Here is a 24,180-nt window from a genome sequence, read left to right as displayed (position 1 = left end):
TAATACATCATCCAAAAAAAACGAAAGCCATGGCAATAATAATAATGGTGGAGATGAATATGCCACTAAATATTTTATGAAATAATAACATTAAGTTTCAGTCTAAAGTAGATATTTTATGAGCAATAGTTTTCCAAAGATGAATTATTCTTCAAGATATCACTATCATATCATTTATTATAACTTCATATAACAAAAACTGGATGAAACTTATAAAAGAGGACTTTTCTGTTTACCAGTTTAAAGTAATTCTAAAGGATGCCATTTAAAAAAAAAAAAAAAAAATCAAACGTAATACTTTGTTTGATTTCTGACCTGCTCCATGTAATGGCTTTGCACAAAGCAGCCCCAATCCTCTACTATTTGGGACCTCCGCTGGTGGTCCGGGCTCCTTCCCCCTGCCGAGTGCTCGCAGAAGCAAGCCCCTTGCTATGGGAGCACTTGAGCAGGCCAACTCCCAAGTCATGCACCTGTGAATGGACAATGGCTGCCACTGCTGTGTATGCCAGTGAGGAGCGAGAGACTCGGGAGAGTTGCTGCTCTCATGCACATGGGGCTCAGGTAGGTAAAAAGGGGTGCTCAGGGGAAGCTGCACCCGTTTTTTTTTTTTTTTTTTTTAAAAACCTTCTGCATTTAAAACCACCTTAACTCAAACTCTCTCATGAGCCTGACAACCATCATAAAAGCAAGTATTCTCCGCACTAGTGGGAGTATGGTGATTGAACGTTTAAAAGACGTCTGCTACTGCGAGTACTGGTAACTGGGTTTTGTTGGTCATATTTGTATAAGATAGTGGTTTTTTGTGTGATAAAAGAGGCCTACATCATAAGCTAGGAAGAAGGGAATGGGTCCAGAATTGGTAAGTGTTCCTGGCTTACTCTGAAAGCCCAAGTGATAAAGCAATGCATTTAGATAGGTGGTACACTTCCAGAACCATGATGGGCAGTGGTGTTTATGCATAACTGAGGGTTGTTATGATGGAACATGACCTACCAAAGCTTGGAAATCACTCATTTATATGACCCTAAGAGCAAAACTAAATAGTCCTGCGATACAGTATTACATTTACATGACCTAATTTCTATGTAGGTGTTAATCTGCACATTTTACAAAGACAAAACAACTTTAATCTACCTGTGATTTTTCCACAGAGGCATTGTGCTTGTCACACATAGGGCTGATTTCCATTCCTCGCTCCCTTTCTCGATCTCCCTGACGGAAGAATTCCTCCATTATCCGGTCTGTCCAATGTCGGTAGAGCTGCAAAGGTTTTGTTGGATTGCTGAGATCTGCACAATGTACCATGTTCTGAAGAACCTAAAATAGAAATGAAAACACCACCATCACCCGCTGTGATATTACACAGAAGGCACAAGGCTTCTTTTTCATTTACACTTTTCTTAGCTGTGAAGTGCAGTCTGGAAGAGTCATGTTGTGTGTGATTTAGTCATAGCTGGATAAATAAGGAAACAGTCCTCTATTACCCCAAATGTGAAAGAAACTAAGAGGCTGCTGGTAATTCTTATATACTAATGTTCTCTGATGGAAAGTAAGCACATCATTGTAGAAGCACACTCAATAATATCCAATCATATTAGGCGTAATGAAAAATAATCCAATCATATCAGTCACAGGAAAACATTGATCATTTGCAGTATATAAGCACAGTAATGTATGAAAGGAGCACTGTTTGGGGGATTTTTTCTTTATCAATCATTGAGGCACACTGGAATTCAGATACAGTCTGATTATACTGCCGCCTACAGTAGGTTTGGAGACTGTCAAACAGAAAAAAATTGTAGGCTAGACTTTGCAAAACCCCTCCTCTACCCATGCCATTAAAGTCTAACTATTTTTTGCTAGGCTTTTTTCTGCTTGGATTTTTTCTTCTGGAACTTCTACCAGGAATCCTTGCTACTTCGCTGCTTACTTGAGACTACTTATTTACAGCAGCTCTCCTAATTAGCTTTTTTTGAGCTTTGGAGGCCGTATCTGAACCCTGCTGGATTGGACATGTGGAGTTAAGACTGGAATGTGACCTTCGAGCCATGGAACAGACCCCAGGTGTTACTCCTTCTCTGAAGACACAGTAAGGCTGGTCGGGTCAAAGCACCAGGAGCTACCTCTGTTTACCTCTCTGAGCACCTGTTTAAACTTTTTGAGATAACTACAATAAGGGCAGTAAGGGTTAAGGCTGAGGGACCAGGTGCTAACATTAACCATTGGGTGAAGCAACCCTTCCAAGCTCCTAGATCAGGTAGATCCTGTCGGTCCTGTTACTATTTCTGACTCAGAGTCCCAGCATTCTACCTCTGAATGGACTGTTTTTGGGCCATCAAAGCCTCCTTCCTTACCTCAAATTTGTGGAGGGATGTGTCATACCTTATTTGTGCAGTGCATTCTACTTTGCATTGAGAGGGTCAGCCTCTTAGGACTCCCACAGCTGCAAAGACCTTTCCACTACACCCGTTGTTTGATATGTTCCTCAATACAATCTGGAAGCACCCTATAAGGTCCTGGGTTCCACCTGAGTGTACCTGAATTTTTTCCCTTGCACTGAAAATTTGTTGACAGATGGTCTGCTCCTAACATAGATACAGCCGTAATCAACCTTAACAGGAAGACCAGTAAATGTCATTTAATAGTTGGCTTTAATCTATTACACTGTGTCTGAATGGGTGAATTCCCTTAACAGGGACTCTTCCACTGAGGGGGTAAGTCCCTGTTTCCTGGAACAGATGGGAAAAACCTCTGGAGCGTTATGCTTTAGTTGTGATGGCTTATTACAAGCATCTAAGTTTGTATCTCATATGCTGGGTGCATAGGACACAGTGCTATGTCCAAGGAGTTTTTGTCAATGTTGGATTTCTGGGAATGTAGTTTACTAGACTCCTACCCTAACTTTGCCTACCATGATCAGTAAATACATAAGTGGCCACAGTGTGTTCCTACCTCAATGTATGAGGTCTAAAGACGGGTCAGTGGAGTCCCACACCTCTCCTTCATCCACTTCCACATGATTTCAGAGCCAGACTCCTGTTCAATTCAGAATGTAGGGCTGCCAGCAAAATGTCAGCTAATCACTAGGTTTGCCTCCACTTCTATAAGTGGTGGTTGAGTGTATTTCTGGGTGGGTCATTAGGGCAATTTGCCTCTCTAGCCCTTGGGTGTAGAGGACACTCTCTTTAGCTTACAGGCTAACTCATTGTCCCTAGCACCTACTTCAGTGGTTTCCCCATATCCTTCTTGTGCCAATGCACAAAGTGTTTCAGTTTCTGCTGCTTCCTTCGGTTCCCTACATCCTGGGACCCACTCCCTGAACAGCACTGTAATTAGAACACTTTTGCACTGTTGGAGGGCTGGGATACTGTTATGTGTGAGTGAACCACGGTCTGACTCTATGTGCTAGCGACAAAGGCTATTTTAATTTTTGCAAAAAAAAAGAAAAAAAAAAGAAAGGAAAACCGCTCCATATTTATTACTGTGAATGCAGACTGGTTGCATTACAGTGATAAATAAGGAGAGTCAAATGAGCTTTAGGCAATGGATATTCTGGTTACCTGTATTCTGTCATTATAGTTGTCGAGAAGAAGGACTCCGGAGCTTGTGACTTTCTTGGTTTCAACCATTGTTTTCAAATCAGCCAGTAAATTCATATGCTTTGACATATCTGTTGCAAGCACCTAGTAAAAGAAGAGAAATGAAAAATGTCTGATCCAGAACAAACCAGTACAGACACAATGCAACGATCCTCTCAAACTATAGCTATAGAGCTAGTGCAAATATTGGAGTTATTGGCCATTTTGTTTTTTTTATTTGAATGAGGTAAAGAATGGATAGACATTGCATAATGTCTTGTCAATACCACATTTTGTTGGAGTGTACCCTAAAAACCCCTTGCTACACATTGACTGTTCAAGTTTAAAAGAATGGCTTGAACTCATGTCAGTATGTTTATTGTCTTAATCCATTTGGAGAGATCTCCCTTCACTTTATGTCCTTAAGATTAAAAAGAAAGCAAAAAGGAAATCTCCTTCTAAAGGTTCCATTTTTAAAAATAACAAACATGTTATACTTACCTGCTCTGTGCAATGATTTCCCTCCAGTTCAGGTAAGTATTTGGTGTGTGTGCATGGGTGGGGGGTGGTACTGATCACATGCTTTTTTTTTTACCTTAATGTAGAGAAGGCATTAAAGTAAAAACCTTTCGACTTTACAACCACTTTAATTTGAAGGAAAATACCCTGTTAGATAGTTGGTGCAACATACATTTTAGACATCAATAGGTTGACTATGGAATACATATGTAGGAAAAATATAATGTTTAAAATACGGTTTCAGATTGGCACAGAAGTCTTTGTAAACAAGAAGATGCAGTATATAAAAGAAAAAAAAAAAAAAAAGAGACTTGGAACCTCATTGTGACCAACACAGTCATTTTTGTTGCGCCCCAAGTGAAATGCCAAAATGAAGTCTGCCGTCCTTAGGTCTCATATTGAGATTATCCTGCTTGTCTGGTGCAGGGTTGTGCAGCTGTCAGCATTGTGCCTGCATTGAGGAATAATGAATACAGCCAGGCAGGAGGAATGGCAGAGGATGCAAACGCTGTAATAAGCGGAAACAACATGACACCAGGAATCAACTGACAAATGACAAGTAGGTCAGGCAGCAAGCTGCGAGTATAACTCAGGGAATAAGAGCATAAGAGTCCATAAAATTGTCAGTGACTTCCTTTCAGCTTACTGCAATTTCATTCATGTCATGTTATTTTTGTTTCATACAGTCCAGAGTCATATTTTCTAGCTGTCTATTCTTCATTGTCTTAGTTATATTTATACTAGAACTTCAAGCAGGCAGTTAGCTATACAGATTAAATAAATTGAAGGGAAATGTTTGGGCTGCCTAAGAGTTTGTATTTCTGTCCATCCAGTCCTGAGATTTGCAGAGCTCTGTCACACAGCACAGCCCTGTCTTGCAGGGTAAGTTACCCAATTTAGTTTTTTTGCTGCTGGCACCACTTACAGATCACAGCCTGTTACTGGACAGTGAAAAGAGAAGCAACAGACTGATTAGGTCTTCTCTCTGCTTTCTAATACTATCGGCATGTCCCTTGTTAGCATATGAGCACAGTAGCACAATTAATTGCCTCTTCATGTTATTTCTCCCTCTCCCAATCTGAGTTTTGCTGTATAGGGGATTACAAGAGAGATGTCATGTACATATTTATTAATACAGAGCTGCATTGATTGTGTATTTTACAGTTGCCTGGAGTTCAGTTTTAGTTCGCTTTCTTTTCCAGTATCTGTTAATTCTTCACTCAGACTCTACAGATCTCACTATCCTAACTGGAAAAGTTAGACATGTACAATGCAGCTCAGAGGTGCATCCATAAAGAAGACGCATATGAAATGAAGTCTGCAGACTTTTCATGTTAAGCGCCATCTAGTTTTTCGAAAATCAAAATGCAGAATAAGGACTTCAAATGAAAAAAAAGTTCTAAGATATATACTTGAAAAAAAATATATGTGGGGATTAGAAATGTGTGCTAGCCTTTAGCATCGATATGTACTAAAGCAAAGTCAATTGTATCTTTACAAAATGTTACACAAGATAATGGACTCAGCCCAGTGCAGCTTAGAGCAGACAGAAGGAAGGAGTGGGAGTTAAAATCACTCTTTGTATTTCATGTTTATGTATTTCCAGTGACAGGTATTCCTTACATAACACAAATGTCTGATATATCTACCCAAGTGACACCAAGGTTTAGAGCAGTAAACTGGGTCAGTAAATGAATCTTGACAAATACAAGCAATGTGAGATGTATGACAGAGGCTTCTCAGCTGCCTTATGTTATTTCTATATACAAGGTGGATGGAAACGAGAAGAAATGTTCCTGTGAAGATGCAGAAAATATACCGGCTATCACACCTCCTGCACGAGATGGAGACTATTTTAGTCATCACATCAGAGTAAGACAGCTGAAAATACAGCCTGCCAATAATGACAATGGTGTCCATTTATGAACAAGCGGTAAATGATCACTGCTCAGTTCTCCGAAATTCTCAGAGAACACAGTTCTCCTGTGAATGCCGTTTATGAAGCGGTGTAGATCAGTTCTCCGAACGAAGGGAGACTGATCTACAAACGCTGGAAAATGGCTGCTTTTACTATCATCACGAGAGATTACAGTAAAAGATCAGTTTACTAAACAGAGGTAAATTATCGCTGCTTAGTTTGCGGTTCCTCCGATTCTCCAGCTCTGGGCGGGAGAATCTGAAGGGAGAACACAGATCTCCAGTGAAGGGCTGAACATGTTCTCCGCTGATCTCCTGAGTGTCAAACTGTGAATGACCAGAGAATAGCTGCGTTCCTCAGAATCGCAGCTATTCTCCGTGTCATAAACGGACACCATAATTAGCTGGCTAAAACTCTGGACCTTTAAAGAGTGAGCCCCTGACTTCTCAAATCAACAGTGGGATCTCTCTGCCATAATTCCCAGCCTCGCTCCAGTTCCCCTGAGAGATTTGGGTGTTCCGGTCCCCTTTACTTGTTCCTATAATGTTCTCCATAAGATAAAATATATTAAAATAATAACAGTGAACAGCATCTATTGAAAACTGGAAGAAAAGTTATGGCTGAAATTCAACACAGTAACTTGAGTGATCTAGGTTATTCATGCCGGCCATTATTGAAATATACAGCAAACGTAAGCAATCTTTCTACAGCTGCAGTAGGGCTGCATATCTTATGGTGACGTGGGATGTTGTTAGTAAAGTCCTTGCACACCATCGGACCCATATACTATATTATCTTCATTTCAGGCACAGCATATGATGTAACTCTGTATTGATCGCACTACATATATACAATGCAAGGTATGTCCCCCACACACAGAAAGCACGAGCAAGCTCAAATTCCAAGGGACGGTAACCAGTTTCTCAGGAATAACATATGGAGACAAAGGCATCTGCGATCTCAAAAACAGTGACAATATGTGTAAGATTCCAGATCACAAAGGGATGTGTCTACTATCCCACACATAGGATCCCTTTGAGTTATGCAATGAAGCTGTGCATCTTGACCAAAGGACCAAGAATTTAATTGTATGAACGTGGTAGGTGCTAAATTTTACAAGAAACCATTGCTGAGAGAAATAGACTTCATAGATTGCCTTACTGTCAGGCTGATCCAATAGCTTAAATGCTTTTTGAGTCACTTCCTTAAAAAAAAAGAAAAAAAAGAAGAGTAGGCAGATCAGGAGTTTTAATCTCACTGTGTACCGGTTCCAGTTCAGAGGCTTAAAGCTGAATTCCAGGTTTGGTTTTTTTGCATAGTTACCTAGGTCCAGCTTGTAAGTATGAAAATCCTTCTCTCACCAGACATGGTGGAGACCATTATGTCACCGCCCCGCCTCTCCACCTTGTCCAGTCAGAGAAGGATTTGCATTCATTGAGAAAAATGCAATGTGTTCTCTGAATGGTGCTCCATGATAAGAGACCTCCTGTGCTCCTGTGTTGGTGATTTCCAACTTCCACTGTGTGCAAGCATGGATCGAAATTTGGCCACTCCCTACTGAACCGGATACATTTCAATCAATGTATGACCAGCTTTACGCAGTTTATCTTTGAAGCCTTATACACCTGGACATGTCTAGAGCCATGATTAAGGCCTGATGGCTGAAAGGCATTGGCTGTTTTACAGCTGTTATTCATGTTATTTCAATAAAGGAAGAACGCCTTTTTGATTTTATCCCAAGTGCTGACTTTTCCTCCAGCGATTTATACTATACAAAGACATAGGCAGCCTCACAGTCTGAGCACCGGGTGGAGCTGGAAATTGAGATGGTGCAAGTGCTAGTACACCTGTTTCCAGAGTACACAACTCCCTTCAAAAGGAACCTATAGAATGCAAGATGGTATTCATGGTAAAATCCTTAATTTCCCTTAAACAACAATAAACCAAAGCATTCTCACTGAAATAGTAAGAATAAACAGAACATAATGCTACTGCAGGATAAGAAAGTGCACTTACTATGTCAATGACCATTTTCCGTAATGATTGTCTCTGCTTTTTGGTCAAGTTCTGGAAAATGTCACAGTTCTCTTCTTGTAGCAGCTTGAAACCCACAGCTAAATGGTGGTTCTCCAGAACAGATGAGTCATTGTACATCAAGGCTAATTCTGAGTCTGGAAGAAAATCAAAGAACATTTTAGCAGACGCAACACAAGGGACTGAGAGGGGGAAAAAATGTCAGAAACATGTCTGTGTTAATTATAGGATATGATTGCCTGATTGCTTCAATTGCAACGAAGCAGCGTGAATCCATACAAATAAGGACAGGTCTGACGCGATAAATGATAGCTGCGGTATCATGTGGAGCACGCACTTATTACCGACAGAAATCACTGAGTTGGATCTTTAATCATACTGGCCCAGGCATGCCGCCGGCTTCAGACCATCACACCTGTATAATGACTTGCACCACCATCTGAGCTGCACTGCTAGAAACACTCAGCACGATATGGAGGACTGGAGGGTATTAAGCAGCTAAACATCATCAAGCCAATGTTAGAGACGTAGTGCAAAATTACAAATGCTCTGATTTTAAGGGACAGGTTTTTCATGGTTTGTTTATTTTTTGGCCTTGCCTCTGGTTTTCAAAATTAAATAAATCATTGTAGTCACAGTCACATAGTCTTTTTTTCTCTGCATACTGGAATCAGTCCTATTGTATTCTAATTAAAGGAGCTGTAAACCCTAACTCAGTGTCATGTATGTTGCTAAAGAACTGTGTTTTAAAAACAATGGCCAACTTTTTTCCTCTAAGAAAATATGGTTCCAACCGTTTCTTCATTCTTTGTTGCATCTCAGTGCAGGAAGCATGCATGCATGAAGACTTCTTGTCTACATGCATGCTTGTACTCCAGCAGCCCCTGCAAAAACTGCAAATCATATTATTGGGGTTTGTCTTTATTTTTTGCTGCAGACATCTACCTAAATTCAAAATTTGAAGCCGATTTCAACATTTCAAATAAACAGTGAGGGATAGAAGCACATTCTGCACATCACTGGATAGAGGAAGGTCCAAAGTTTTATGATCCTTCAGCTTGTATGCACTTGACACAAGCACCATGGGCTGCGTGAAGAACACCTAAGCTGTAGACCATTTCTTGCCACACACTAATCAACTGGTCACTAGTTATTGAATTCACAGCTTCAACAATTTGATGTCTCAGATCTTGAAGAGTAGCAGGCATAGGTGGGACAAATACCCTTTCCTTCATGTACCACCACAGATACAAATGGCAAGGGTAAAGTCTGGGAGGCCACCGACGAACAAGATCATGTTGTCCACCTCTTCCAGTCTATCATCCAATCCATCTTCCTGGAATGGTGTCATTTGGATAACGCTAGACCTCCAAGTAGAAGTGAGGCGGGGCACCATCTTGCAAAAGTGGGTTTTTAACTTTGAATCTTCCTCTATCCAGAAATGTGCAGAATGTGCTTCTATAGCTTACAATTTGTTTGAAATAAAAAGTTGAAATCTGCTCCATCTTTTTGAATATCCCTGTATAATAATATTGACATTAATACTTGTGCAACCCAGAAGCACATGACAGGGAGAGGACGTGAAAAGGTTAAATTGATGAAGACTAAGTAGGAGCTTAGAACACTCCTCTACCACATTCTCCACTTATTTGCAAGGCATGAGTCACCACATTGATTTTTGCACTCTAGGGTATCCCTCTGGTTACCAAGCGCACGGCCGAACTCTAAGAATTATATTTAGGCAAAGGGAACACAGAACATTAAAAATTCCACAATAAACCCTGGACCTTGGGCACAGAACTGATGGGGGTTTCAGAGCTGCTGCTCAACATCAGGAAGGGCAAACGGTAGCAGCTGTGAGACTACAAGTGTCACATTTGAAATGTATGCAGGGCCTTGTAGCTCCTTCATGACCAAAAGCCTACAGATTGGTTCTGGCTGGGACTATGTTTCCTCTATTGTCTTGGGTAACTAACCAAAAAATATTAGAATCCTCCTCTGCTGTCTCTTCCTTGCCACCTTTGTGAAAAATAAAATTGAGGCAAATTGCCGCAAAGCACAGGGGATTACAGAAAACCGCTGCAATAATCTGTACACTCTGAGCTAACCATAAACAGATGCCCCATAAATGGGAGGCAGTCCACTTTAATCACTTATTGCATTGGTTTTCATTGCCTAATAAATCAGGAAATAACAGCAGCTGCAATGTGAATCATGAGACATAAATCTTTAAACAGACTGGCACTGAGAAAGGCCATTTCATTAAGCACTAATAGTGAATAATAACTATTCGTTTTCCATTGTACTGGATTCGTTACAGCCAGGAGGTGCCCAGGAGTAACAAGTATTTACATACCACAGCCTGTTCAAATCTATGGCGGGCTGTAAAGGTGTCACCATATATCTGAGCTTACTGGTTTTCATACAAGTCTTAAAATTCTATATTTTTCCTTGAAACGTTCAATAAAAATGGCTGGAAACAACAAAAAAACAAAAAACAAACAAAAAACCTGTGTGTGCAAGGAGGAAAGATCTACAGCAGAAAATATGAAATTTAGATTTAATTTTATCTTAGATCATGACAATCAATGATTTAGAGCCCCTCAAACGCATTGGTTTTTATGAGACAAGATTCTGAATAAAATGTAAATCATACATTCTGCTTTTGATGCCTTCCTCCTTGCACACTTAGACCCTAGTCAAATAAATCTAATCTATAACTAAAAAAGAAAGAAAGGGGCAGGAACTTCACCTTAAATGTTTCAGCACAAAACAGATAGAGGGCTATGTTAGAACCTCAGCAGCTGGAAGTAAAGCCTCCACAAAACTAGTAAAAAAGAGCAACATATGTATTTATCTCTCTATTAAATATGAACTATAAAATTATATATACCGTATATCTCTCAAAAAAGATCTATTCTTCCATTGACATGCCATGCAATGTATATTTGTGTAAACTTACTCGTGTTGATAAGAAACTGATTGGAGACGCCAGGATGGTCAACATCATGTATTGCACTTGCAAAGATTGCAGCGAGAATTTCCAGGTCTGTGAAAACAGCCTTAAAAAAAAAAAAAGGAGTGAAATGTTAATATGACAGCGGATTTGGGGACCAAGTACTGGCAGTGGTATTCTATAGTATCTATAATAATAATAATAATAATAATGTTCCCCCATAGTTCCAATATACAATGTGCTTGACATGCTTGTAGATCACAGCCTCAGACTTTACTGATAGTTCCACATTCCAGCCTTGTGTTGCTGATTTTACTACATCCCACTCCAGGGCTTTATTTAATGTAAAATAACCCAGTAACCTGTATAACAAAGCAGTAAATGAGTTTTAAAACAAGCCTTCACCAATGTAATTAGGAGTTGTTTTTAAGCATATTTACAGCTTGTTAAGAACATTCAAATCTTGCAAATTCATAGCCTAGGTACAGATTCACTTTAAAAAGTGACAGTAAACTCTGGTTTAAAAAAAGAAAATGTTATTCAAGTATGTATTCTTAACTCAAAGTTTCTTTTATTGCTCTCCAAATCTGTAAAACTCTTTTTTTGTTGTTGCTGTTCTCTGACTTCCTGTTAGAGGGTGGCTACGTTCATTCTCCATGGTCCCACTGTATGTAGGAACGTAGCTACCCTCTCTCACTCCTGAGCTGGACTAGGGATGATGGGACTGTTAGCAAAGATGAACATCCGGTAACCTGAAACATCCAATTGCGGTAATTTTTATTTGCTACAGGGTGTGGAGGTGAGGTCTCGGTGCTCAGAATTTCTTCCACTCACTCAGATTGGAGCAATAGCAAAGATAAACAGGTAATCCGAAACATCCAAGTACAGTAATCCTTATTTGCTACAGGTCAATTACAGAATAAAAAAAATCTTGTGTGTTTCGCCAAAAGGCCTTAATCATAGCCTATTAGTATGGCCTTGGCCGAAACGCGCAAGTCTTTTTTTATTCTGTAATTGACCTGTAGCAAATAAGGATTACTGTACTTGGATGTTTCGGGTTACCTGTTTATCTTTGCTATTGCTCCAATCTGAGTGAGTGGAAGAAATTCTGAGCACCGAGACCTCACCTCCTCCTTGGAAAAGGCATTGCTTCCTTTTGTTATGTACTGTGGGATTATTGGTGTTCACAGAGTAGCGCACATGACCACAACTAACATGCACTGCTCCTTCCAAACTAACAGAGGTGACCTGGAAAAGGAGTGGTTCAGGAATTTGCAGAGGATGTTACAAGGAGGCAGAAAAACCAAGTAAGATTTCATGAAGAATGGATTACAGGCCAACTTAGTTGGATTATTTCTGAAGAATAAGAATATCCTTTAGTGTCACATCATGTCAGTCCTTCGAGCAACAGAGTAAGAATGGCTTACCCTAAATTACTATAATTTAATATTTCATTTTGCTGTTTCCACCCTTCTTTGAACACTGATGAGAAAATTAACACAACTGAGAAAATCCAGAAGATGCAGGAGCTGCTGTGAAGAATCACAAGACTCAGTAGGTGAAGTAACAAGCAGCTACATCTTATTTTTCTATCAAATCATGATTTTCCTGCACTTGATGGATTGGAATCAAAGAATAACAAAATAATAAATAATTTTCAAACCTTCTAAGAAAAAAAAAAAAGCTGTGTATACTGCACAGAAAATGATTCGACTTTTCTTAATGGGTCTACAGGCTTTTTCCCCCACACTAAAAATAAAGTCTCACTGATAGCTGTAAAATGAAATAGTCAGGCTGGAAAGTATCTTCCTGAAGGAAGGGTAGGGTTAGAGGCTGCAGCAATATTGAATAGAGTGGTGCTGGGAAGCCCCATAACAGGACCCCCCAGCACCATCACTTATTCATAAATCAGCACACAAGGTTACAATGATGTGCATCACTCAACAGAAAACATCTTTCAGTGTTCAATGATAACTGATTTTGTCCTATTAATGTTCATCATAGCTTGGCTAGAAATGCCAACACTGAAAACATTCCAAGCAACGTTCTACCCAGACAAAAAGTTTTTGAATTTAGTACAATACTACTACTACTACATTTGTAACTTTCACCTTGTAGTTATGTCATAGTGGCCAGAATAAAAACGAAGCAGTTCATACCTCCAAAGCTGGCGTGGAAAGCAGCACATGAGTAGACTGAGCAACATCCGCTGCATGTATGTTATTATGGTAAGCCACATCGGCGTGATAATGGTCTTCTAAAGTCATTAAGTATGTAATCAAAGTGTCTGTCGGTATTTTAAATGTCTTCAACAGATCCCGTTCCTGCAGAGAGAGTATAGATAAAGAATTATTACAGAGACAGGTAAGCAAGAAAAGGTCTGCACAAAAACCAATGTATCTATATACCTGAAATATTGTGTGCATGACGACTGTGAGAGGTCGGTTTCCAGAATATTCAGCTACTTTAAAAATATTAAGGCCCCATTTGTTCACATCTTCAAGTTCCTGATGGAAAGTAAACGAGAAAAGTACAGAGAGAAGTTATAAGTAGTCACGTGGAGCTGCCGCATTCAAAGTCTGGATTGGTGGTAAGATTGAAATCTCTATTCCCCAGCTAGAGGCTTTGTACATGCAGTATGGAACGTTCTGTCAGTGCCATCCTAGCTGATCATACAAAGAACAAATGGTGTGTAGGAGGATGCCATGAATTAATTACCACAGTGCATGAAAAAAAAAAACTTGTTCTGCCAAAAATATTAGAAATCTGAATAAAAATAGCTTCAAGGATAGAAAGGAGAAAACATTTAAAACCATCCCCAGACTTTGAGCAGGCTATGGTGGTCTGTATATTCTGTGATTATATATCTGATGAACTAAGAATATAGATGAGACAATTAAAAATTAAAACCAATGAAAACCGGCATTAGTTCTGAATGCCTTGGTGGGTTGTGTCCCCTTTCTATTTACTCGATATCTTGAAGGATCCATTGGTAAGCTGTGTTTTTGTCCCATTAATGTGTATGTAAACCTTGTAAATCTTTTTTTCAATGTGTTTAGCATCATGCCTCATTGTATACATATTTCCTAAAGCAAAACATTTTGATGAATCTGTAGCAAAGCCCCCTATTTGGAGATCCTGTCATTAACAGCACTTACTGTTGCGGGCTGACAACACAAAGCCGCAGCCTTTCAATTAGCAGCAGCATTATAATCCTGCTGTGGAAGCGCCTTCACTTGATCACTGGACTGCCTATCAAGGGCTGAATGTTCTTCCCACAGAACTGATCGGCAGCCCACTGGCCAAATGAAGGAGCATGAACAACATGCTGACAATACTGCTGCTACCTGAGAGGCAGTGCCTTCGCATTGTCAGATTTCAATAGGAAGTGCTGTTTCTGGCAGGATTTCCAAGTAAGAGAGTACTTAATTCAGATACAGCCATTCTTAGATAGAATGGAAGCCCGTATGTATGCACCAGGAATCGGTCAGTTCAAGCTGGCTACTCAGTGGAATCCATAAAAAGGCAAATATTTATTGGCTACATTCTAAAACACAACTTGTGTCCGGCTAACACGTTTCGGCTGTAACAAACTTCCTCATGACACCAGGTACTATGAGGAAGGCTGTTACAGCGGAAACACGTTAGCCTGTTAGTTGTGTTATAGAATGTAGCCAATAAAAATTAGCATTTTATGGATTCCACCAAGTAGTCAGCTTGAAGTCTTGAACTTGCTATGGACTTTTGAGTGTGCAGATACTCCAGCCAGAGCAGTACTTCTCAGCCACCAGAAGCTGAATTAGCAGTTGAGTGTAGGTATTGCTTGTTTTCTACCAGGAATTGGTGCCTTGAGAAGCCTGTGTATACAGAGTCTTACAGTGTACCCAGAGAGCCTTTTTTTTCGGTTTTAAAGGAATATTTTGTGCGTGCGTTTGGAAGAGACACCAAAGACGTGGACACATTCATGATGCATGCTGATTATTTTCTTTGTGCCTAACTAGGAATAGATGGATAACCTCCATATGGGGAGCAGACATACATTTTTGGGGGCACATATCACAATGTCTCACCTTGGCTAGAGATTCTTCATTTTCACTTTTTACTCCAAACCTGGGGATATTCGAGTTTGTGAGACTAGAGCTGTGCATTAGTTTCTTCACACCACTAATCTGAGACATGGGTCTCTTCTTCTTTTCCTTCTCTTTTTGGGCCGGTGTTGGCATCTCCACTTCATGTTGTTTATCTAAAGAATAGGAGGCATTTATAGGCAATGTTGTACTCTAGAGGTCCATTGTGGTAAAGATCACAATAAGAATAACAAAATGCATATGTGCACAACTGATACACAAGGCTGTCCTTGAGGAGTGGAATACTCTTTTTAAACTAGAATTATCCTAGTGCGGGATCAAGTAGGATTATCTTTATCTTGCATATTGTTCTCTGTCAGGATAAAGACGGAAGCCCACCATTGCAAATCACAGACATCTAGGTGCACATGCAAAGAGGACACAAATATTTCTCTACATGACTATATTACTTTACATACTCTAAATGAAGTTTTTATTAATTGTATTATTAATGTCTTAGGGCATGTCTCAACAGACTTTGGGCTGTTTGACATCAGTCTGAGATGCTAAGAACACCTGCATTTGAGTGTAGTGCTTAAGGCTATGTTCACACTAGATTTGTCAGCAGGCGTCAGACAGGCGTTTGGGAAGCGTTTTTAATGCTTCTCAAAAACCTATGAAAATTCTGCACATGGCAGCACATGCGTCGCGGCAAAACTGGTGCCTCATGTCGAGTCAGGAGGAGTTGAAGCCTCCCATTCAAGTCTATGGTGCCGCTCCTCAAACGCCTGGCAGGCGTTTGCGGTGCGGTTGCGACACGGTTGCGGAGCGTTAATACCATTTAACTTCATTATAGGCATTTGTGGTGCGGTTTTAACGCTTGGCAAACGCCTAGCAAATGCCTCAAAACCGCGCATAGGGTGTTTGGGGAGCGTTAAAAACGCTTCCCAAACGCCTCTCTAACGCCTGTCAAACGCTATAGAGGCGTTTGGCAAGAGTTAGAAATAAAGTCAAGTGTGAACGAGCCCCTAGGGAATGATATACTGTCTGCTTCCACGAGTTCCAGATAAAGCACTGGTGTGCCTTGCTGCCCCTTTCTAGACTTGTGGGTATCGTTTCATACAAGACTACAAAACAACAAAGAGAGGCTGCACCCCTATATTGCATTACCTTTAAACTATTTTTTTTTTATAAATGAAACAAGTGATATACTCACAAATGCATGACAACAACAAGCATATCATAAAATTCAGATGGGACAGTCTCCAGATCCACACCATTCAACTGATAGCATGGGAAGACCTTTTATCATCCAATGGGGCATATGTGCTTTGAGGGGCAAACCTTCTTCTTCAGGGTCTGAAGCAGCTTACAGGCTCTAAAGTAGAGGGCTCGCCCCTCAAAATATATAAGCTGCATTGGACGTTGAAAGGTCTTCTCATTCTGTCAGTTGAGCAACGTGGATATGGAGGCAGTGCCATCTGAATTTTATATAACATTTGTTATTGTCATGCGTTTGTGAGTATATCACTTGTTTTCATGTATCAAAACTTTTTTTTTTTATTGGTAATGCACTAGGCAGGTGCACCCTCTCCTTCTTGTTTTATCGGTTTGAGATGCTTCTGAGATCATTCACAATTTATGGACAGGTGCAGTTGATCTCCTTCTAGTGGGTCTTCAATGCCCATAGACGTGTGTGGGAATGCAGAACCTGTTTAAAGGGTACGCCTGTTCCTTTTGTCGTGTGTTTACACATTTACGCTTATTCAGAAAGAACTTCACAGCAATAAAAATATGAAAAGAGCAACTCACATCAACCAAAAATGTAAAATTAAATTAGGCCACTTATTAAACTTTGCATAATATCTCCATTTTGGCACTTTCTGATTGAAAAAACACAGCTTCTAATAATATTATAGCTCATTATTATTATCCATTAAACAGTAGCATTATTAGGCAAAGGCCTCAGCTCATGTATACATGGCTTCAATAATTAGGATATATCAGCATGAGCATGTGCAGGCTTTGATGTTTATGATTTCCGGCAGATCCACACAGTTTAGATAGATCAAGGGGGAAAGTCCTAAATGCAACTGTCACGTCAAGCCAAGCAGAAGCACAAACATGTCTGAAAGAGTTCACATCTGCTGTTACACTCTATGGGATTCCCTAGTGCCCCCCAACAAACAAATCTCCATCCAGCCAGAAATAACCCATTATTTATGCATCTGGCTGGCTCAGGATGGGAGCTGGACAGAAATCACAAAGACCTATCCTTTCATTCATAGAAACACAATTGTTCTCAATCAGGAGCTTCATTCACTAAAAAAATCCTCTGGTGTGAATTTAATGTCACCTACAGAGAACTGGAACATGATAGGTCATGATGTTCCCTGGCATTATCAAGGCAAGACTGAGAGAAGCGGCCTCTTTGTGCACTGGTCCTATTAGTAATAGGAATAGTGAAATTCATTGACAAACACAGTACAACCGAATCATTCTGTAAGATTTGATATCAAAGAGACTGTCAGAACAAAAATATGGGGGCAGCCAATGAGGACTTGTCTTTAAAAAGTACAAAATCCAAAGCTTTTGCACTTATCTTTGTGCCACTAATTAGTGAGTTACTGACCTGGAACATACATATGAATATTAAGTGTTCAGACATCTAAAATGAACTTGTTCCAGGTCAGTGGCAATCTAAGTAATGTGAAGGATCAGGTGATAGGACAGCCCTGGATGATGCATGCTCAAGAATTAGTCAGCAATACAGGTTACAGACCCAGTTTATTCTAAAGTGTTTGATTTAAAACCACAAATGATTAAGAAGGAAGAATAGAAAAGGCAAAAGGGAAGGGATTAGCCACGGAAGGGTAGAGGTAGGGAGGGAAAAGAGGGATAGAAGGAGGTAAGAGGGAAATAGGATCGGGAAACCAGGGGTAGAGGGAGGGAGAAGAAGGGTAGGGAGAGGGAGGGAGGAGAGGGATAGGGAGAGGGAGGGAGGAGAGGGGTAGAGGGAGGTTGGGAGGAGTGGGGTAGAGGGAGGTTGGGAGGAGGTGGGTAGAGGGAGGGGGGGGGGGGGGGAGAGAACGGTATAGGGAGGGAGGAGGAAGGTAGAGGTAGGGAGGAGAGGGGTAGAGGGAGGTTGGGAGGGGAGGGGTAGAGGTAGGGAGGAGACGGGTAGAGGGAGGGGTAGAGATAGAGGGAGAGAGGAGCAGAGGGAGGGATAGGATGGGGGAGAGGGAGAGGGAGAGAGGAGGGGGAAGGAGCAGAGGGGGTATTAGGTATTAGAGGAAGGAACAGAGGAGAGGGGTAGAGGAAGGAACAGAGGAGAGGGGTAGAGGGAGGAGGGAGAGGGTCAGAAGGGGAGAGGTAAAAAGAGGGAGGGAGGAGAGGGGTAGAGAGAGAGGGAGGAGAGGGGTAGAGAGAGAGAGGGAGGAGAGGGGTAGAGAGAGAGAGAGGGAGGAGAGGGGTAGAGAGAGAGAGGGAGGAGAGGGGTAGAGAGAGGGAGGGAGGAGGGGGAAGAGAGAGGAAGGGAGGAGAGGGGTAGAGAGAGGAAGGGATAGAGAGAGGGAGGGATTAGAAAAGTAGAGGGCAGAAGGAGGTTGGAGGGGGAGGGAGGGATGGGGAAGAGGGGTAGGGAGGGATGGGGAAGAGGGGTAGGGAGGGAGGGCTGGCGAAGAAGGGTAGGGAGGGAGGGATGGGGAAGAGGGGTAGAGGGAGGAATGGAGGAGATGGGTAGAGGGTGAGATCAAGGATAGGAAGGGAGGAGTGGGTGGCGAGTGAGGGAGGAAAGAGGAATTAAAGAAGAAGAGAAAGAGAAAGAAATGAATATATGATTTTACATTTTAATCATAGATACACTAAGTGTATGGAAGAATGATTTGCTATACCGAATATTATGGTGATCATTTTGAAAATATTACCATAATATATATCAAGTTACTCTAACAACACATTTTGAAATTATGTCCAGATACATAAATAAAATAAGAATATTCTATGGATGGAGTATTTATTTAATATACTGGGACCAGTGTATTAGACGTGAAGCTGATTGATGAAACAGTTTCTTCCATATAAGAAGTGTCATCTTTTGATATATTACAGGGCAGAAAATATAAGAGAATCACATTGAAGTCTCCTTGAGGGTTTCAGTCCAGCCTTGGAGAGATTTCCAAGCTGATGCCGATATTGCAGGGGGATTCCACCCCCTCCCCTTGCGGCTGTTTGAAATCGGTATTTTCTGCGCTCAGATGTTGACAGTGTCATATTTATCAAATCTCCCTCCTACGGGCAGGGGATGCCAATGCTTCATTGCATTTCTACCTTGCCTACATGACATCCCAGCATGCTCTGCACACTATAAGCTATTTGCTTCAGAAATCCTGAAAGCCCCTTATGCTGCAATTAACCCCTACAATGACACTGGTGGGTAGTCACTTGTTTACTTTCAGCAGCCTTTTTATCTAAATGTCCATATATTAACACAGAAAGGTTCCTTTGAACCCAAACTGATTTATTAAAGCAGCAGAATGAACTCACTGATCCAAAAACACACCAGGGCAATTCCTATTTTTTCTTTTATTTTCCAATCCTGTGTTTGGGTATTTGAAGTGAACCTAGCTTCACTGGGCCGAGTGATCTCATTCTACGCCTTTACTAAATCAAGCCCTCTGACTCAGCAGCTGGGTATCATATAAAATCTCATATGCAGAATACAGTGCAATGCATACGAAGCTGTACACTTCAGCAACAGTCTAACTGTAGAACTGTACTGTGAGCTTGAATAGCAGCTATTCATTATATTCTACCACCTCACCTGAACATTGCGTACTTTGTGTCTGAAATTGAATACTTTTACTCATACTAAAAGGTTCTATCATTTCTCAGAATATTTGATTGTATCAAAATATATTTAATCAGATAAATTATTCCCAGCCTGGTTGATGTGGCCAACACACACTTTCATTTCTCCAGTTTTAATAAATCCATTATAATTGAAATAAAATATAATATTCGTACCTCATTTAAAATATGTTGCTAGGGCATTGCTAAGACACTTCCAGCTGTTACGGTTTACTTCCACCAGCACAGTAGTGAGCTCTCAAATGCTGAGGGGAGGCTCAGGGGAGAGAAAGTGCATATGAGGGGGTTTGAATCAGAGGAAAAGCCCACTCCTGTGATGGTGGAGGTGAGCAGTAACAGCTGGTCAAGTCCTAGCAACATGGCAGGATGGAGTGATGCCATCGCTGGTAGTTTTCAGTCAGGCTTTCTGAGGTACGTTAAAGGCCTTCATCTATAGCAAGGGCATTAATTAACATTGGTCAGAGCTTCACAGTTTGTTTTTATAGAAGACACCCCTGTCTGCATAGGCAGTTTTTAGATAAAGGTGAACTATGCCTAAGAGTGCAGGGGGATTCATGATAAGCACCTGGCACCCCACCATAAAACCCAGGGAAAAATGCGAAATCAGGCTTTAATTGACTTTATCTTATAATAAGGTAAGACTGAGTTCTGACTTTAGCACATCTGCAAAGTTTCCTGGATTACACCGGCAATCTATTGGCTGACTGCTTTTTGACTGGGGTTGCTCTTTATAAAATTGAGAGGACGAATGTCACTGATTTCTATGGTAACAAGAATAACGGGAAACTTTTTCCTTCATCTATGCATTAAACACAACATACTGTATAACAGGGTGGATAAAAATCAATGATTTTTTTAAAAAAAAATCAAAAAAAATCAGATTTTTTTTATTTAAATCGGATTTTTTTTATTTAAATCGGATTTTTTTAAATAAAATGCTTTTTGAGGAAAATATATTACCATCCAAAGGTTATTCCATCATGGAATAAAGATTCGTTTTTTAATTATGTAGAATAAGGCTGTATATGTTTAATTTTTTTGGTAAATAAATTCCATGAATCCATTCACAATGTCATGCTCTTCCAGAGGTTTTTGTAAGATTATTGGGCAGTTTCTCTGCCTATAAGATATTATCACAGATGTTGGTTTACTTTTGCAGTTCTCAAAACTGAATTTGACTCAGCGGAGATCACATGCCTCTTCTTCACAGCAAAAATGTTATAACATGAACAGAGTTAAGAAAAAGACCTTAATCCTAACTTCTACAAACCTATGAATACAGAATCAACCCCTTCAGTGCTAAATTTCAAGAAGTTCAGTGAATAGAATAGAAACAATATTTTTCTGATTGTTTGGAGTGGAATAGATCTGCACAAGAAGAAAGTGAAACTAAGTGTAAGGAGGAAGGGGCTGACAGTCTAAGTTTCTTAAATATATATATTTTGTTTAGCCAAATTAGTTAACAAACATGGATGTTTGTTTAAGCAAATAACATATGCTGTAATGTTATTGTTTCAGTTGAATAAATCTATTTAAATTATTATTATGGAAATGATTATTTTTCTCCTTCCTAAGTACAACAGAAAAGTTGTCCAAATATGAATGATTAACCTATTAAACTGGGGATAAAAAAACTAATATGAAAAGTTGTTATTCTAAAAATCTTCATCTACTTGCATATTAAAGTTATACCAGCAAGAATTAGTCTTTATGTAGAAAACTAGGATTTAAATCAAGCCTTACTGACTAGTGATTTAAATTGTGATTTAAATCGTGATTTAAATCAGTTTGATTTAAATCAAATCCACCCTGCTGTATAATAAAAAAGCATTGCTATCAATGTATGGCAAGGCTCTAGGGAAGAAAGAGGCTGACGCACAAAACCCTATGTCCATATCCTCAACACAGCAACCCACAAACACAGCAGCACATAGAGGATTGCAGAGAGGCCAATTAGGGAGGAAATCAAGAAAGTGTTTGGTAAAGGTTTCCTCTGCTTATGACATACAGGGCTGTCCCTCTTATGTAACAGGATCTAGAAAGACACTGAAAAACAAGGCGGCTTGCTGTAATCTGCTGGCAGGGAAGGGTGCATTAGCAGAATGAAATGAGGCAGGGAGGGAGGAAGAGTAGAATACTTGCTTACCTAAAAAGGTGTTTGAAATATATTCGGAAACTTGGTTGCCGGACCGGCTCATTTCTGATAGGTGGGTGAGCTCCCGATTGAGCATTCTTTTGAACTGTAAACAAAAGAAAAATAATGAGGGGTTAATACATACCTACATAATAAATATATATCTTTAGAAGAAACCTGTCCTAAAAGAAACACTAAAGCTGGCCATAGATGGGCCCATTTTTTTTTTTTCTTTCGTTTAACCAGCGGGTTGAACAAAATAAAAAAAACTAACCCAATTCCCCCCATCCATACATTCAAGGTGGATGTGGACATCACTACCGTTGAGCTATTGTGTTCTAATGGCAGGAAGACTTCACAACACACTGATCAGAGCTGCTGGCTTTAGCCTGAGACACCGATCGATCGCCATTTACCCAACAAAGTGTTTGTATAAAAGTCTACAATCCATGGCGGGAAATTCCTGCAGCTAGCAAGGTCTCCAGGAACCATGGCAAGGTACCTTCGGTCTCCTAAACACTGGAAAATTCACACAGATGTGAAAAGGTCATTGAAGAAGAAACCATGCAGGCTGTTATGATGACATTACAATGCTAAAGTGTAAATTTGACAAAAAAAAAGAAAAATCGACCACGGCAAATGAAAGCTTTGCTGGACAGTTTGGCCTGTTAAAGGAAGTGGAGCAATAATGGATCTACTGGCAGGATCAACAGGTAATAAAACTGTTACAGGGGGGAAAGGAGAAAAACAAAAACTGCTATGTAATGCTATTAACAGACTGCATCATATATATTATTTTCATATCTCATAATTAGAAAGGCCATCTCTAGGAATTACATAACAATTACCCTTGTAGTAGGCCTCTACACTGAAAGGGTTATGTTTGTTCAGTCTAGATGTAGATGAATAAGGTGCAATGCCGGACTCTAAAAGGCTCCCTCCATTTGTGCGACCATTCCCCTGAAGCCTCTTCTCTGAGGTGCTCCAGGCTGCGGTCTCCAATGTCATCAAGTATGATGCAGGTCAATATTCTAGAGTTAACAAGCATTTAACTCTTGCAGTCTGGGGCCCCCAGTGCAATGGTAGATTTTTTTTTTTTTAATTACTGGAGTTAAGCTTTTGGGCTTCTTTCACATTGGGCAGCACAGTGGCTAAATGGTTAGCACTTCTGCCTGGCAGTACTAGGGTCGTTGGTTTGAATCCCAGCCATGGCAACACCTGCCTGAAGTTTGCATGTTCTCCCTCTGCTTGTGTGGGTTTCCTCCAGATACGCTGGTTTCCTCCCACACTCCAAAGACATGCTGGTAGGTTAATTGGCTCCTGTCTAAATTGGCCCTTGTATGTGTATGTATGAATGTAAGTTAGGGACCTTAGATTGTACACCCCTTGAAGGTTAGGGACTGATGTGAATGTACAATATATATGTAAAGCACTCTGTAAATTGATGGCGCTATATAAGTACCTGAAATAAATAAAATAAATAAATTTGCAGTAAGAATTACACCCTCTGAAAAGCAATCTGTGGTGGATTTCTTTCCAGAGGGTAGCATTGCAATAGCTGACCGGGGTTAAGGAGATGCTACTGCTGCCTCCTGAACACCTCTCTTTTTTTTTCCCCCACATCGTAGGGCCACACCACAGCTGTGAGTTGAGCTTTTAGCTCGCAGTTGCAGTACAGCCTCACTGAGTTTAGAGGGTGAGGTTTGACATACAGTACTGCAGGTCAAACTCTGCAGCCGTGTTAAAAATGCCATGGCTGTGAAGCAAGCATTGTGCCTTTGGCATGTATACAGCCCTGTTTAGCTGTATTGTTACAGTTTGGGTGTGTGGCCAGGGGGCAGTAAAACTATGGCTCAGCCACCTGTCTTTGCCACCCTATGTCTGTCTGTGTGAAAGAGTCCAAAACGCACTGCAGACGGTTAATCTAAAGGTTTTATCAATATTTGACACGATGTGTTATGGAGTTCATACAAATGGTCTTCAACAGGGAGAATTCAGCCTGTATTTCACATGCCTATGTTGTCCCCCCAAAGGTTCGAGCTAAAGCAATATACTATAAGATGAATCTAAGGTGGCAGCTTATGTTTTCACACATCGTTCACACA

The 24,180-nt window shown here is 40.4% G+C and overlaps 1 protein-coding gene across 6 annotated transcripts in view; it reads right to left on the bottom strand.

Moving 5' to 3' along the window:
* LOC149453630 (3',5'-cyclic-AMP phosphodiesterase 4D) overlaps positions 1-24,180 on the bottom strand; it is a 1,049,085-nt gene that overhangs the window by 6,480 nt on the left and 1,018,425 nt on the right. For all 6 annotated transcript variants that reach the window (XM_089688054.1, XM_089688055.1, XM_089688058.1 and 3 more), the window contains 8 exons: positions 22,088-22,181; positions 15,076-15,248; positions 13,414-13,512; positions 13,165-13,329; positions 11,012-11,111; positions 8,032-8,186; positions 3,561-3,683; positions 1,135-1,317 (listed from right to left, as the gene is read on the bottom strand). In XM_089688054.1, coding sequence (XP_089544180.1) covers positions 1,135-1,317; positions 3,561-3,683; positions 8,032-8,186; positions 11,012-11,111; positions 13,165-13,329; positions 13,414-13,512; positions 15,076-15,248; positions 22,088-22,181 — 1,092 coding nt within the window. The remainder of the gene's footprint in view (positions 1-1,134; positions 1,318-3,560; positions 3,684-8,031; positions 8,187-11,011; positions 11,112-13,164; positions 13,330-13,413; positions 13,513-15,075; positions 15,249-22,087; positions 22,182-24,180) is intronic.

Source organism: Staurois parvus, unplaced genomic scaffold (assembly GCF_062004578.1).
Source record: "Staurois parvus isolate SC_StPar_1 unplaced genomic scaffold, SC_StPar_1.0 ptg000445l, whole genome shotgun sequence".
Classification (NCBI taxonomy): Eukaryota; Metazoa; Chordata; class Amphibia; order Anura; family Ranidae; genus Staurois; species Staurois parvus.
The sequence above is the reverse complement of the archived record's forward strand: the minus strand, read 5'-3'. Positions and strand labels throughout refer to the sequence as shown.